General features: G+C 37.9%; 1 protein-coding gene across 1 annotated transcript; it reads right to left on the bottom strand.

The window, feature by feature from the left end:
• Positions 1–17: 17 nt before the first annotated feature.
• Positions 18–16,144, bottom strand: LOC129765316 (probable protein phosphatase CG10417). The gene is made up of 6 exons (XM_055765492.1): positions 15,516–16,144; positions 13,633–14,708; positions 13,408–13,571; positions 13,165–13,346; positions 12,902–13,099; positions 18–1,176 (listed from the first exon to the last, which is right to left on the bottom strand). The coding sequence occupies exons 1-6, from the start codon at positions 15,624–15,626 to the stop codon at positions 847–849; spliced, it is 2,061 nt and encodes a 686-aa protein (XP_055621467.1). The 5' UTR covers positions 15,627–16,144; the 3' UTR covers positions 18–846.
• Positions 16,145–17,707: the final 1,563 nt, after the last annotated feature.

Raw genomic sequence — 17,707 nt, 5'->3', positions numbered from 1 at the left:
CATATTGAACAGGGAAATTGTTCAGACATTTTATTGTGTTTCTCGAAAGACTAAGATTAATGGGCCGAACGCTTGGAAATTATGCTTTCAATTATGTTCTTAATGTCCTCGATGAAAAGGGCGTTATGTATGTTGTTGTTACATTCGGTAGGACTGAAAATAAGGTTTGTTATGCTCTCCTGGTGAATTCCATTGAATCACTGAAACAAATATCTACACAATTTGGTAAGATCAACTCACATCTTCGCGTTTCTATAAGAATTTACTACAAATACATACTGTTAATTTTCTTCGCATTCTAGACACACTATATTGGCCATGTATGCAAAAAATCATTTGTAAGGTATCGACTTATAAGATTGTTTTTATTACAGTTGAATAATTCTATCGTCTTATGTGAATATTATTCATTTAATTTGTAGTTGTCATATCGTGTAGTACCCCCTAACAATCAATACACTGCGGGAGATACTACATGATCGAAACAAACGTTCTTTTTCGTCAATGTTTGTATAACTCTGTCATCTACCTCTCAAATGTTAAACGAATGAAATAATGTCATTAAGTATGGTTGCAACTATTGCCCATTATGATTTGTTTGAATTGTTTTTCTAATGATAGCGCAAACGAGTATTGGTGAACGATCTACGGTTGACCAAATTTAATGTAATATAATGTTCAGAGAAGTTGTAAACTATATAAAGTTGGATTTCGCTTTCTCAACAATGACATCGAATTCACAGAACAACTCGATCGATTCAGATGAACAAAAAAATAGGAGCGATTACAGATCGCGATTGTTGCTATGGGTTTGAGTATGCATGTAAGTATCTAAATGTCATAGATTCACGTTGAAGAAGATGCTGCATCCTCATTAGTATCTGTTGGTAAACTAGATCCAACAGATTCCACCGTTGTCCCAGTCGGCTCTTCTTTGTCGCCCTTTGTAGAGGTACATCCATTGCTGCCCGCACTTGTTGAGCTTCTTGCGTTTTGCTCTGTTTTAGCTTTTTTGCAATCGCTCTCAATTGCATATGTTTCCGGCTCTAACGAAGCGGCCCGTTTTCTCGACACTGCGTCAGTGTAGCTTGGCTTGAATTGGACGATAATTGCAGTCATGTTGTCGCATCCGGTCCCGTCACCCTTGGTGTGTGGTGCTAGGCAGTAATCAAACATCTTGAACAAAAGCAATGAAGCGAAACAAACATGTGAATTATTGCAGTCATTTGAAGCGAAATATTACATAACGAAAATATATACACTGAATTATTTCGCTCGTCAACGAGGCGACGATAATCTTAATCGCGTAATTTCACGTAAAGATGTCGCGTAGAAAGAATTCAGTGTAACTCCAATGGTACCGAATTCAGAGAATAATGGGAACAATAATGCAACTAAATTTGAACATACCCCCAAAAATTAAAAAGCAAAACGAAAGAAAATATTGCAATTGAAACCAAAATTGGACAAGTCGGCCCAGTCTATAATTATATTTCTTTCGTCAAACACGTCGAGATAGTGTCATTTATTCCGCGCGGTGAATGGGGTGAGATGGATCAAGTCACAGCTTTTCCGTAGGCGAATGGCGTGACAATAGTTTGTCACTAGGTGAGATTTGAAGTCGTGTTCTCATATGTTATCCACTCGGGTATCAAAAAGAAGTTGAAAAGTAAGGTAGCTTCCACAATGGAGCGAGAAACTTCACTATCTCACGTCACTCACCGCGTGGAATAAGGGGGGGGGGGGATTTTGTGATTTTGATTTATTCATGGTAACGATCATTTGCTTTTTCTATCGATTTATCAAAATTCCATTCATTTTCGATTGCTAGAAGTAGCCGGACGTTTGCAACTTGTTCACGTCTCCGTTCCGTTATCGGCTGCCGTTAGCTATTTTTTTCATTCCGAGCTTTTCTAGCATTTCGAGCATTTTCTAGTGGAAGAAGTGCCATATCCAAGGGAGAAACGAAACAGTCATCAAGAGCTGCATCTGGCAACAGACTTGTGGATTGACCTTGATCACAGGCGTCTCGTCCGCCTGTTCAAACTAGTGTAATCTAGTGTGCAAAAATTGGTGAAACAACGGTTATTCACTGTCGCACAAACGTATTGAACTTGGTTTTGCTTCACTCGTGCACAAACAAGAAAATGTCAAGGTTTTTCAATACGATCTCATCTCTTGCGGCATTTTTCTCGCAGTCGTCAAAACGCAGCGAGACATTGAAGCAATTTATGGAAACCAAAATACCAAATATTTGCAAAAATTTGAATTATGCACCTGAATCAATGAATGTTTGGGTGGGATTTTCCTTGGCGACAGTGTCTTTGATGATGAAAATTTTACTACATCAAGAGGTCTTCACGTATTCATGCTTGAGTTCAACACTGTATTCTTGCTAAAACTTTTTATATTTTTGCACATACGGATGTTCTTTATCAAATTTTCTAAAAAAAAAGAACTATGCCGGATTTACAATCATCCACAATGAGCGCGATTTTTTTTCTTCAATTGCGATTTTTATTCGTCAACCAATCAGAGCAAAGCGCGAAATCACCCATGACAGTGCGAAAAAAGTTAGAATCTTAAAGCCAAGGAGCTGGAATTGACGGGTGGTTCGTTTTCGACAGTATGAGGATAAGACATGGAAGATGCGAGAGGGGATGAAAAATGACAGCGACTATTTTTGTTTATAAACAAACCAGGTCCAATTTTTATGCTACATAGCGTTTTCTGCACATCAACAATTACCTACGCTGGGCCGGTTTCAATCGAACTAGCTGTTGCGTCTCCAACCCGCACGATCAGGTGAGTCTCCAGCTGAAGCAGCAGTCGCCGGGAAACGACATCAATCGCTAATCAATCGTAATGGGTCGTCAACGACTAATGTGATCAAAGCGAATGGAACCAAGAGCAGTATGGTACAAGCCCGCCGGTAGTGGCTCTTTCATATACCCACTAGCACAGCACCCACAATCGCTGAATTGCCAATCCCAGCAGCAACGGCAACAACCCTCACGTCCGTGAAACAGCAATGAAGACAATGGGCCTGATCACGAACGTCACTTCACGGTGAAAACGAGATGAAGCGTATATAACCTTGCATACAATTCATTTCGTTTTCACCGTGAAGTGACGTTCGTGATCGGGCCCAATAACTTGCAGCAGTCACCGAAACACAATAATGTTGCCAACAGCGTAAACAAGCAAACACATAGCGGTATGCACCAGTCGCTATGATTGATGCTAGGATCGTTAGCAAAATCTCAAGCAGAACTGTCAGTGGGATACCCAATTCATATGAAAACAAAGGGAAAATGTCAGTGGGATACCCGATATGTTGGCTCCTGTCAGTTCAATGGGGGTTCTCTAAAGACGTCACCCGGCTGGTATGCACTCCTCATTGCATGCCATTTGTTATCCTCTTTCTTGAAAACTCTAGCCAGAAAAGAGAAGTGGAACTTGAGAGAAAAAAGTGGCAACGATTTGTGGCAAGAAAATGTAAACAGTGAAAAAATTGACAGATAGTTTACGCTCTAAAAATTGAACATAATGTTAAGATGTCTCTAAAAGGGTGGGAGACATCATATATAAGGTGGGAGGTTCGTATATAGTGTTATTAATGTTAGCATCATCATGATAACTGAAATTGAATAAAATATACATATAGACGCAAAAACGCTGTGGATAGATATTATAATGCATTTTTATCGGTTTATGTATAATGCATTATCAAAATAAATCCATATGTATTGTAATCATAACTTGCTGTGCTATTCATAACAACATTTATGATCGTATTCCACCAATGATGACAAATGTGTAATTTACGAATGAAGCTTCGCCATAGAAACTGAACATTGAATAAAAAAAATTAAAATGTGGTAAGAGCATCAGTTGAAATATTTTAAAGCATTCTCATCGGAATAAATTGAATGATACAATAATTATACGACTAAATAATGTAGGTACGCTTAAAAAACAACATAAAAATATGATTTCTGAATATTTTTTTTTCAGTTTTGAACACACTATTTTTACAAGGTAATAAAACGTTAACGTCAATTAGTTTCTAGTAATCAGTTTTTTAGTTGCAGGGGAAATTAACACCAAACTATCTTTGTTTAGTATTATATATAGATTCCATGCCAAACTGACATAGTGCTTCTCAGATTTTCGTGTAAATTGGTAGTTTTGTCCCTTTTCGTTAAATATTAGATTCCATTCCATTTTAGGGTGGTTTGAAAAAACTAGTTTTCTCCTTTTTTCCAAAGATATTTTTTTTAGATTCATATCTTTTGAACTACTAAACCGATTCAGATGATCGACATATCAAATTGGCCAGTTAGCCAGTTTTTTTTAAATACTATACTTGCAAAAAAAATAATTTTTTTTTCTTGATTATTGATCGTAATTGTTCTTTATAGTTTTCATTCAAGGGCGCTGTTTTTTATATTTTTTTCTCGAAAGCTGAGGATTTTTTAGATAACATTTCCAAAAATGTGTTCTTCGTTTTTAAATTATGATTGTTCAAAATTAACCGATGGTTCAAAAAATCATTTTTCTCCTTTTTTCCTAAAATGAGGTTTTTGAAAAATTCATAACTTTTATCTCTTGAATCGATTCATATAATCGACATAGTTAATTTAAGTCAATAATTTCTCAGGCGCAATTTTTTTTTTATTTATGAAAAACAAAATTTATTTTTATTTATTTTTCGTTTTATTATTTCTCGAACAACTCTGAATTCTTGGCTTTAATTTGATATATCGATCATCTGAATCGCTCTAGCAGTTCAAATGTTATGAATTTTTGAAAATAGGAAAAAGGGGAAGAAATTAATATTCCGAACTTTCGGTTAACTCTAAAAAATTATAACTCAAAAAAGAAAAAAGAATATATCTATATTTGAGTAAAAAATATAAATGTGTAAAAAAATCCTCAGTTTTCAAGAAAAAAATATAGAAAAATATAGCGCCGTTGGTCCCGAAGACTAGCTAATTTACTTCAATTTGATGTATCGATCAACTGAATCGGCTTAGTGGTTCAAAAGTTATGAGTTTTTGATAAAAGTCATTTTGAGAAAAAGTGAAAAAATCGAATCACCCAAAAAAATAATAATATAGGTTCAATGTTTTACCATGACGAAAACAAGCTACCAATTTTCCATAAATCTGAAAACCAATGTATCAGTTTGGCATGGAATGGCTGAAGTAATACTGCAATAGTTCACAAATTTCAAAGTTCGCGTTTTTCTTGTTGTTTTTCATGTCTTTTAGTGCGGCCATAATAATAATTAGAATTACTGAATTTGGATTGATGCTAGAAAATATCATTAACTTCCTTGAATAGTGGATGTGATATAATTCACTTTATATATGTAGATATATTAATAAATGTTTTCAAACGAATACATTTGTCAAACAAACTGCAAAAATACTTTTATACTGTGCCTTCATTTTTTGAGTTTAACGTTCAAAGACCCGTCAATAAAAATGGCATTGGAACAACATAGTAAAACTGACATACAATTATGACAGATGATTGCTTCTTGATTGGCGCGTGCTCCAACTGGTGAACCGCCAATTAAAAGGCACTCCAACTAAAAAAACACCAATAAGCAAACGGTACTGTAAAACTGTGAAAAATATATAAAAAATATACAATCTAAGACGCTTTTTGTCGTTTATGAGTTTGTTTTTTTTAAGTTACTGTTGTATATGTTGGTTTGCACATGCCACTAAGGCCTTTTGCTGATTAAGTAAGTAAGATTTCTTACAAAACGTCATAATTTTACAACCATTGAGTCGATTTAAAAAATCGTCATATCAAATGAAATCTTATTCATTTATGAATCAACTTTAATCTGTCATTCACACAAACTCAAAAATTAAATACTACAGAAAAACTTTAATTATAACGCTTAGAGAATTTGCGACTTAATTTTCCACAATTCGCTCTTTCACACCAAATTTTTATCTTGTCGCAATTTTAAACCTCTCAAATTGAATTGTTAAAATGATGGGTCAAAGAACGAAAAGCATGAGAAATTAACAATTAATGGAGGGTAAATAATGAAGCAATATTAATCATGGATTTTTAATAACCATCTCAGAAAAATATTGAAAAAAAAAATTCCTTTTTTAATTTCTCTTTAAAATTTTGATAAAATTGCACTGAATAGTTAAATAAGAGCAATATTAATATTTGAATAAACTTATGTAATTATAAACATGTTTATATAAACCTTCCCATCTTCTCATTCTTTATTAAAGACCTTGCGTCAAGACAGCTAGAAATCCATACACTCTCAAATCAAGTGTACCTGAAAAAATTATATTCTTCACGTAAACAAGCGATGAAAATGTGGACACTTTTAGTCAGTGAATTGTATGGAGTTCCACTGCTGTGCTCTAGCCGTTCATTTGGCCGCTGTCAGTTCGAACTCGAGTAATGGCTGAACAGCAATTCTGACATAACGTTCCACCTTATTATACCGCCTTGCTCCAAGCTTTGGCTGCGAAAATCGCGTTGCTTTGACAGGGGATACTACGTACATCAGACAGGTGGAACCAAGGCGCCTCTATATACACCAGGTGAAACAATCATATGAAATGCACTTTCAGCCATATTGGAATTGCTGTCGGTATTATTTACAAACAGCTGCCGGCGGCTCTCTACAAACCGTCACGACGTGCATTCGAACGATGCCTACTATGATCGGCTTTCGCGAATTTATGTGGAAAAGAAGGGATGATTTTGTAAAATTTCATCCTCATAAAAAAAAATTATACAAGCGCCTTGGGTGAAACAATATATGTTAGATGGGTGGAACGATATATCGAAATAAATGTTCAGCTCTTTACATATGAAACGCTTCATCAAGTGAGACCTCAGTCGACCACCTATTGCAAAGCGTATTGCTGCATAATTATAATTATTTTTCAAATTATTGTTAATATTCGATTGAATTTGTTAATTTTTCAATTATTAATTAACTGGAATTTGATACTTGCATTCACAATTCTAGCGATACAATTTCGTTCCACCAATCTAGTATGACCTTGTCCATAACAAATAATGGCAATATGATGCAGATTTGACAGACAGATTATGACAGATTATCGCGCGATATCGAGCACCATTGTAAAGAGCTGTACTGAAAAATATCGCGAGTGAGTACATCGCATGCGTTTAAAAGCCTGCATTGTAAAGGAAGCATTAGACGTAGTAGAACTTGTGCGTAACGTCAAGGCTTGCCTTGCTTCTATAGAGAAGCTCAAAGCAGATCATCATTTCGATAGTACGCTCAAAAATGCAATTGATGTATCTGGCGAAACTATGAATGACAGTAACGTCATTTATTGTCGTCGTTTATATGAATCGATTATAGACAAAATTATTGACGAATTGACGAAACGGTTTAAGGAACTAAATGAATACAAATTCGTCGCGTTGTTGAATCACGAAAAATTTGCCGACTTCGATGTCGTATTACCTACTGGGAATTTGAAAATGCTTATTTCATACCACTCGAAGTTCGATGAAGCGAAGCTTTGTAATAAGCTGGCGGTTCTTTTTAAATTATAGTCATTATTCCGATTATCGTTGGACAAAACCTGCATCAACCCTTCTCCGAAACGGTATTCGTTGAAAGAACTTCTTTTGTTGTTCGACTGATCAAGAATTATTTGCGGTCGAGAACTGATCAGAAACGGTGGAAAAAGATTTCCTTTATGAGATAATGCAGATGCATTTATTTTAAGAGGATATCACTGATAAGTTTGCGCTCATAGTTGACCGTAGGATTCTTTTGTTATACAGGCAAAACTGTTGTTGATAGGGACCGCACAAAAAAATCGTGTTGTTTAGCGCAAACATCAAATGGACTAACAACGCGTGTCTCTATGTAGTTGTAGAGCATATGGGAATTGAATTTTCCGAATTTCCCATTTTCCTTCAGTTTTCTGAAAATTTTCTATTGTCATGTTTGGTTGAAATATGTGTAATATTTTTATAAGACCCCCTCTCCATTCCAAAGGAGGGAGAGGTGTCATATCATCATAGAAACATTGCTCGTACCCAAAAACCCTCATATCCCAGTTTGGCTCCATTTGTTTGATTAGTTCTCGAGCTATGCCGAAGTTTGTGTTTCATTTGTATGACAGCCACCTTAGAAATGTTTTTTGTCCCCTGAAACCAGAGGCGACGCGTGACCACCTGAGCTACCTGTTCAATTTCATTTGCACCATTAAAACAGCAGTATTGCGATGACAGATTTTAACATTTTTATTTCTCAACATTTATATATACAGTAAAACCAGTTTTTGTGCGGTTTTTTATGCGGTATGTATTTGAAAGAAAATGAAGTAATCGCTCATTTTTTTCTATCTTTGATATGTATTCTATCGCTCTACATAGGGACTGTTAATTCCCATTCTCATGTTTTGTTTTGTTTGTTTTAAGGTGTCAGTAGGAGCTTAGTGACAGGAGCAAATAGTTGATTTTATGATCTGCGCAAGTGAGTAAGTCGCTTATGAAAGTAAAAAAAGGAAATCGAATGCTGATCACGAATGGAATCATTAATTTTGAATAACCGTTTCTGGTCAGATCTCGACCGCAAATAATTCTTGATCAGTCGAACAACAAAAAAAGTTCTTTCAACGGATGCCGTTGTATTAGGCAATGTCAGTATAATTCTGGCCGTTTCAGAGATGGTTTGATGCAGGTTTTGTCCAACGATAATCGGAATAATGACTATAATTAAGCTTATTACAAAACTCCGCTTCATCGAATTTCGAGTGGTATGAAATAAGCATTTTCAAATTCACAGTAGGTAATACGACATCGAAGTCGGCAAATTTTTGTGATTCAACAAAGCGACGAATTTGTATTCATCTAGTTCCTTAAACCGTTTCGTCATTTCGTCAATAATTTAGTCTGTAATCGATTCATATAAACGGTGACAATTGATGGCGTTACTGTCAATCATAGTTTCGCCAGATACATCAATTGCATCTTTGATCGTTCTATCGGAATGATGATCTGCTTTGAGCTCCTCTATAGAAGCAAGGCAAGCCTTGACGATACGCACAAATTCTAATACGTCTAATTCCTTTTTTTTCGACGTGGGACTACGTCTAACCGGAGTATATGGGGGGTAAAATGAAAACCTAAACACTGAACATGCAGGAAAAATTGAAAGATTTCGAATGCTTATAACTCGAACATTTCTTACTGAATCGGAAAGTTGTTTGCATCAATTGATAGGAAATATTTCTACGCTTCTATCGCCATTAATAAAATGCTATTTTTCATTAGATAAACAATTGAATAACTGTAAAATGTTAAGCGTTATCTAAACGCCCTAACTGCCTCGTTTTGATTGGCCCGATTTACGGTTTCCCCAACACATCCATCAAAACCATGCAGCCTTGTGGAAATCGGCATTGCAAATACATGAAAGAATGGGGACTTTTGCTCTCACCGAAATGTGTTCCCTAACACAGACGTCAAAACCAAGCAGCGTTGGAGAAATTGACAGCGCAAATTCATGCAGGTCGGGGGTATTTTTTTTCCGACTGATATGTGTTCCCCTATCACAGACTTTAAATCCAAGGAGCATGAGGTAATTGGCATTGCAAATACATGCAAGCCGGGGGCATTTTTGTTCCGACTGATATGTGTTCCCCTATCACAGACTTTAAATCCAAGGAGCATGAGGTAATTGGCATTGCAAATACATGCAAGCCGGGGGCATTTTTGTTCCGACTGAAATGTGTTTGCCCAACACAGACTTCAAAACCAAGATGTCTGAGAAAATTTGCTTTGCATGTACATTCTTCGTGTGGACACCGACTGGACAACATCGTTGCTGGACGAGCTGGACGACGAAAGATCGAGTGCCTTCCTCAAGGCAATAAGGGTGGAGGTGTAGTGCAGGAGTAGAATAAAGTTTTCCAAGAGCCTTTCTCAAGGCTAGAGACGAATGAACTGAAAAAGTTTAAGGTCTCTATAATACAAAACCTTCCTTCCTTTGCAAATACATGCAAACTGCGAGTACTTTTGTCTCTTGTCTTTGGGCAGACTAGAATATGTTTCCTTAACACGGTCTCCTAAACATAGAACCTGGTAAAATCGTGCAGACACTAGAGGCGAATGAAATTTCAAGTTTAAATCCTCTATAGTATAAAAAGTACAGGTGGGAGTTGTTGATTCATGCAAGCCGGGGGTACTTCTGCACCCGCATGTTTTTTTGCACACCGAAAGTGTTTTCCTAACACGGATTACAAAATCGAGTATGAACACAACGCTTCGGTTCGGTTATTCAAGATTGCATTGAAGGATATGCCTTCATATCTTCTGCTCACTGAATTTCTACGCACACCATTTGGTGATTAGGCAAAATGTTGATAACCATTTGCTGCGATAATGCCTAGTGATTAAACAGTATGCGTTCGACATACATGTCGAAATTGAAACTGAGTACCAAACTCGCGGTTCGAGAAGTACGTACACTTGAGAGATTCAAACTTCAGAGGGAAATGTAAAATAAAATAATCGTTTGATAATTCTTCCGTTCACATATTTTGTCCTAGGCACCATTCCAAACGTAAAAGGTCTGTCATTAAATTTACTTGTAACGAAGCACATAATCTATCACAATGCATGAATTGACCTTACATGACATTATACAATCTTTTTACTTACAAAGCAAATATATTGAATTGGATTCGGAAATTGCTTCATTCAATGAAAAATTTAATCAACACAAAAAAATTATTGCTAAGCTGAGGTGTTCCCACGTCAACCTTGCGGTTATATCATAGATATAACCCACCCTTTTTTTGCAAAATTTGGTAAAGAACATCATGTTGAAAAATATTGGAAAAATGTTTTAGCAAGTATACAGTGTTGAACTCAAGCATGGATGCGTGAGGACCTCTGGATGTAGTAAAAGTTACAGCATCAAAGACACTGTCGCCAAGGTAAATCTCACCCAAACATTCATTGATAGGTGCATAATTCAAATCATCTATTTTTGCAAACATTTGGTATTTTGGTCTCCATAAATTGCTTCAATGTCTCCCTGTGTTTTGACGACTGCGAGAGAAATGCCTTAAGAGATGAGTTCCTATTGAAAAACCTTGACGTTTTCTTGTTGTTTGTGCACGAGTGAAGCAAAACCAAGTTCAATGCGTGTGCGCGACAGTGAATATATCCAGTGAATAACCAATGTTTGCACACCAGATTTATCTCCGGGCATTACAGTAGCGCCATCATAGCTCTGGGCCACAATTTTGTCAGCATTATGCTCAAAGTACCTAGCTATTTCATCCACATGTCCGGCCAATGCAGCGGAGGTTTTGAAACGTAAGCAATGATGATGATGATGGATTAAAGAGACTTTAAACTTTGGGAGTTCATTTCTCTCTACAACGTAAGCAGACATACGTCTACTATATGTACCGGGTTCAAGTTGTCGAATGAATAAAATCGATAAAAACGCTCGAATTAAAACCACACATTAACGAAGAATACCACCACATCCACAGGAATCATGAATGAATTGGTTCGTTCTTTTATTTGTATCATGCTCGCTCGGGGTGTTTGGTGCTGTGTACTCTCGCGGTCTCGTGCCCTCTCTCAAATTTTAATGACGTCAGGAATAGGAAGAGAAACAAAAAGGAAACGATGACAACTACGAACAAACACTAAAGAATGGTGGTGTGTATTTTCCATCGTTTGCATCGGTTTTGTTCAGCAGAAGTATTGAACCGAAAACGTCATTTGTACGGAAGGCGGCGCATAAGTAGTAATGATCGTTTCATACGTAGTTGACAGTGTTTGCCCTGTATTTGGATGACGGCGGGTTCAAGTGGATGGTTTGAACCGGTAGTCATTACTGCTTATTTCGTAGCGTTAAAGCTGTTTGCGCGCGAGTTGGGGTGTATTCAAATGTAACTATCGGATTATATTATTCACTGTGGGTTTGAATTCCACCAAAATAGAAAATATAATAAGGATATTCGGGATAACATGGAAATCACAATAGGCGGAACAGGCGGCCGAGACGCCTCTGCCTAAAACCTCCACATGCCAAATTTGGTTCCGTGTACTTAATTAGGTCTTTAGTTGTGTAGAAGTTTATGCTTCATTTGTATGGTAGTCTTTTTAGAGAGGGGGGGGGGAGGTTTGGTAAGGGTGAGGTGTGTCTATTCACCATATAAATGTTTCGTGCCCTCAAAAACCTCCACACGCCAAATTTGGCTCCATTTGCTTGATTAGCTTTCGAGTAATGCAGAAATTGATGCTTCATTTGTATGGTAGCACCCCCTTAGAGAGGGGGAGGAGTGTCTATTCACCATAGAAACGATACGTGCCCTCTCAAACCTCTACATGCCAAATGGCTTCATTTGCTTCATTAGCTCTTGAGTTGTGCAGAAATTTATGCTTCATTTGTAGGAAAGCACAGGGGGAGGGGTCTCGAATTATTATAAGGCCCCAAAACCCCTACATACCAATTTACACGTCGATCGGTTCAGTAGTTTCCGAGTCAATAAGAATCAGAAAGACAAACAGAAATCTATATATATATATATATATATATATATATATATATATATATATATATATATATATATATATATATATATATATATATATATATATATATATATATATATATATATATATATATATATATATATATATATATATATATATATATATATATATATATTGATTTTGGAAATATATAAGTATCAAAATCAAAAGCATTACTGCGAAGGACTAAAAGAACAGCCTCGCCTGAGGAGTGTAGTTACATATGAAGAACAAGCAAGTACATGAGATGGAACAGAATGTCACAAACATTGACAGAGGCCGAATTACGCCTGCTTACCTCTTCGCAGATTTCGGATAGTTTTTTTGTGGGATCGCTGATGCGTTCTTGCACAAATTCTACAACGTCGTCACTTGTCATGAAATTCCAGATTCCGTCGCAGGCCAGAACCATGAATTCATCTTCTGGTTCAATCGCAATACGCTTGATATCTGGCATCGCCGAGATCATCTGATCCTCTGGAGGTAGTTTCTTATTCTATGAAAAAAGGAAAATAACTATCTCGCTTTTGGGCATTTTCAAAGGAACACGATCGTACTTACCATTTTGTACCCATGGTCTCCTATAGCACGGGAGAGATTCAGTCCACCGTTGACACGACCATCTAATGTAACACGACCACCTGCGTTTTGTATTCTGTCGAATTCGATTTGATCCTCGGGTTTGTGATCGAAGCTCATATCCAAAGCTTTGCCATTGCGACAAACAACGCAGCGTGAATCACCTGAAGAAGAACACTTATCAACATTGCTTAGAATACAAAAAGATGGTAAATCAACACCTACCAGCATTGGCAACATATAAATCCTTATCGTGTAGTAACGCGACAACAGCTGTACAACCACTGTCTTTTCCTGGCTCATCGGTTATGTTATTCATGAATGCTTCATCTTCCTCGTTCAAGAATTCTTCATCATCCATTTCTTCTTCATCGTCGCTTGCATCCTCGCTAAAAAAATAACACATATCATTTGCGAAATGCCTTTGAGAATATATACTCATGTACTCACCAGAAATTGTCATCCTCCCCATCTTCGGTACTGGACGTTTCATCAGGACCTTCAGCAGTTGGGTTGCCATCGCTTTCGGTGTCATCGTCATCGTCATCATCTGTAGAATCAGCTGACAGGGAACTGCCCGGTCCATTGCTAGCATCTTTCTTCAGTGACGCTGAGATTGACGAAGACGAAGCAGGTGAAGTGTCAACGTTGTTAGTGTTTTTAGTCGTACATGAAACTGAATTGCTTGAGGCAACGCCATTATCCTGATTGGAGGTGGAAGATGAAGAAACGGTGGATTTACCAACAGCTTCGTCTACGCCTCCATTAATAACAGGAGTCGGCTTCTTGGACTTTTCCTCTTCGTCCGCTTTTGACGAAGAACTGTCAGGTGCACACTCTTCCTTTGTGGTTTTGGTCAATGCATTTCCATCGGTATCGCTTATTTCGTCACTTTGGTCCACTTTTTTCTCGTCCGACGCTGATGACGATTCTGGTGTCTGCTGAACTGTTTCCTTTTTATTGCTTGAGCTACTTACAGTAGAATCAGCTGTGTCCGAAGCACCAGCCTCCGTGTTGGATGTTGCATCTGCTTCTGCAGACGAAAGACCTGCATTGCTAGAGCTCGGTCCTGGCTGGTCTGTATGGATCTTTCGTTTTCCCTTTAGGAAAGGAGATGCCGGTTTCGAACAGTTGCCTTCCTTAATTTTATTAAGTGCTGGATTTTTCTTGTACATCTGCAAAACTTCGTTCAGAGGCATGGTGGCCTCTTTGCATAAATCATCGACATTGTCGTCGTAATCTTCTTCGTCCTCATCTTCCTCTTCTATGGCATCTTCTCCATTGGTTTTATCCGAAAGTTTCTTCAGTTCTTCGATTACCTTATTGTCCAGCAATTTAGCATCGATTCCTAGAAAGGCATCCTTCAAAGCCTGCTCAAAGTTTTTGGCTACATACTTCTCGAGTCCTTTGAGGAATGTCGGAAGATGAACGCTACAGTACTGGGCAACCTCAGCTCCACCATGCCCATCATACACGGCAAAAAAAGATGTCTTTTCATCGAAATTCAGGATACAGTTGTGGGCATCCTACAAATCAAAATAAAAAGGATTAAAAAAATGTTTGAAACAAAACAAATATTATTTTTTATATACAAATTATATACATATTTTTGATCAAATTAAATTCTATACGTTACGGCCGTGAACATGAATCCAATGGGTTATTATAGCAATATTTTTGATACGATGATACGAGACCACTAATAAGGATGTGTTCGCAGAACGATGAGAAAAATTTAATGAAATAGGGGACTTCAGAGCGCTACGAACCAACGAGCAATATTTTCAGAACGTAAACGTAAACATAACACGATTGAACCCTAGTACATGCAAAGCTTAGGTAATCATAATGTACATGTATTTGTTGGATTTGAGCTACGAATCAATCGTAGCATCAAAATAATCCGCGTATTGGAGCCTCCGAAACTATGATTTTTACAATTTTCCAAATTTCAAATCATATGTAAATAAATTCCAACTGTAGCTCACGCATTCTCGCGATAAAGTTCGCTAAAATGTGTTTAATCTGTATAAATACTTGGACTCGCAATTCTCACCGGAATCACTTCAGAATTTATAATTAGGTTTATTTTGTTTTTTGTAATATCAATTTATAATTCGGTTTCGAAAATTGAAGCCAGCATGATGACGTCATACATGCAAGCGGAGTTGTAATTTGTGTACCACTAAACGCACTCCATGACACTTGCACACCACATAAAAATCATGTCTCTTCATTCTTTTTCCTGTCAAACTTCAGAGATTAAATTTTATGCATTGATATTAATGCATCTACAAAAAAACGTAATTAAAATGAGTTATTGTTGTCCATACCTCTTGGCTAATTCTCCAACCCTGCATGGAGCTGGATCCGGCAGCGAGAAAATCGTTCGCTTCATCGCTAGAATCCTTGGTTGTGAGAGGTTCTGAAAGATACGCGCCCATTTTGGCTTACAAAACAGTGGCAGCAATCTTCTCAACTTCAGCAAATCACACTGAGATTCCACGCTACTACTTGTTCTCGATTCAACACTTCCGTTCCTTGGCTTCTGTTACACTCAATAGTAAACAGTAACGATTCCAATTCGAAACAGCATTTATTATTTTCGGTAGTTTATTTTTTCGCCATGTTCTACGATAGAGGCGGCGTAAGAAAATACAATCCACACGGATACTGTTTCCAGGTCCGACTCTTGCTTCTGTTTGCTTGCACTAACATGAATACACTTTGTTCGTTCAAGCCCGCGCACACATGAAAATAAATTTTTGCTTCTTTCGAGAAAACCGACACCTAGCCAATACGCCGGGTTTTTCTAAAACCGCTTGTGAGATTGTCCATTAACACTCTAGGCAACGTTCAAGCATTTTTGCAAGACAATTGGATAAACGCTGTTGAATTTCTCTCTTCGAACACTACGATAATCATTTGTTTTCTTCACTACCGACCACATTGAGTTGGACCAAGGCGCTTATATCAATGTATAACAGGTGAAGCAACATCATCATTTCAAACAGAAGGGGATTACGGTTTGTGGAGCGGGGGTTGTTTGTTTTGTTATTGCCAAGACGGGTCTATGGTACTAGGTGAGGCCGTTTCGTCACTAAGTTGGTTAGGGGAGCGGTATATGAAAACAGTACGGAAGAAAGTAGAAGGGGAATTATTTGCTTGAAGCGTGGAAGAGACAGACTGATCAGGAACGAGCTTCGGCACTAGCGTACTGTGTTTTGTTTACAAACAAAACACAGTAGACTTCCAAGATGGTTGAAGAGTGGTTTTAGCAAGTTGGCCCACCTTAGGATATACTTCTACGCGCCTTGGTTATTGCTAGGATACGCCATTATTGCATATTCACATGCGAGAGTAGTGGAAATGAGAATGAAATTCTACTAAATCATCCCTTCTTTTTCACATAAATTCGCGAAAGTCGAACATAGTAGGCATCGTTCGAAAGAGCGTCGCAGTAGTTTGTAGAGAGCCGCCGGCAGCCTTCTGATGCTGTTTGTAAACAATACCGACAGCAATTCCAATATGGCTGAAAGTGCATTTCAAGACGGGCTAGGTGAGGCCGTTTCGTAACTAAGTTGGTTAGGGGAGCGGTATATGAAAACAGTACGGAAGAAAGCAGAAGGGGAATTATTTGCTTGTAGCGTGAAAGAGACAGACTGATCACGAGCGAGCTTCGCCACTAGCGTATTGTGTATTGTTTACAAACAAAACACAATAGACTTCCAAGATGGCTGAAGAGTCGTTTTAGCAAGTTGGCCCACCTTAGGATATACTTCTAGGCGCCTTGGTGCATTTCATATGATTGTTTCACCTGGTATATATGGAGGCGCCTTGAGTTGGACAAGCGGTATTCGCGTTGACGGCGGAATGGTGTCGACCAAGGCGCCTAGAAGTATATACTAAGGTGGGCCAACTTGCTAAAACCACTCTTCAGCCATCTTGGAAGTCTACTGTGTTTTGTTTGTAAACAAAACACAATACGCTATTGCCGAAGGTCGCTCGTGATCAGTCTGTCTCTTTCACGCTACAAGCAAATAATTCCCCTTCTACTTTCTTCCGTGCTGTTTTCATATACCGCTCCCCTAACCAACTTAGTGACGAAACGGCCTCACCTAGTACCATAGACCCGTCTTGGTGTCGACATCTGGATACGACCAAGACGGGTCTATGGTACTAGGTGAGGCCGTTTCGTCACTAAGTTGGTTAGGGGAGCGGTATATGAAAACAGTACGGAAGAAAGCCGAAGGGGAATTATTTTCTTGAAGCGTGAAAGAGACAGACTGATCACGAGCGAGCTCCGGCACAAGCGTATTGTGTTTTGTTTACAAACAAAACACAGTAGACTTCCAAGATGGCTGAAGAGTGGTTTTAGCAAGTTGGCCCACCTTAGGATATACTTCTACGCGCCTTGGATACGACATCAGTTTGTATCTAGGTAGTGCGGACTGAATCAAAACGGCTGTCAAAAAAGATCCAATTGAAATGTCAAAAAAGATCCAATGATCAGGAGTGTTATTTT

Source organism: Toxorhynchites rutilus, chromosome 2 (assembly GCF_029784135.1).
Source record: "Toxorhynchites rutilus septentrionalis strain SRP chromosome 2, ASM2978413v1, whole genome shotgun sequence".
NCBI lineage: Eukaryota > Metazoa > Arthropoda > Insecta > Diptera > Culicidae > Toxorhynchites > Toxorhynchites rutilus.
The sequence above is the reverse complement of the archived record's forward strand: the minus strand, read 5'-3'. Positions and strand labels throughout refer to the sequence as shown.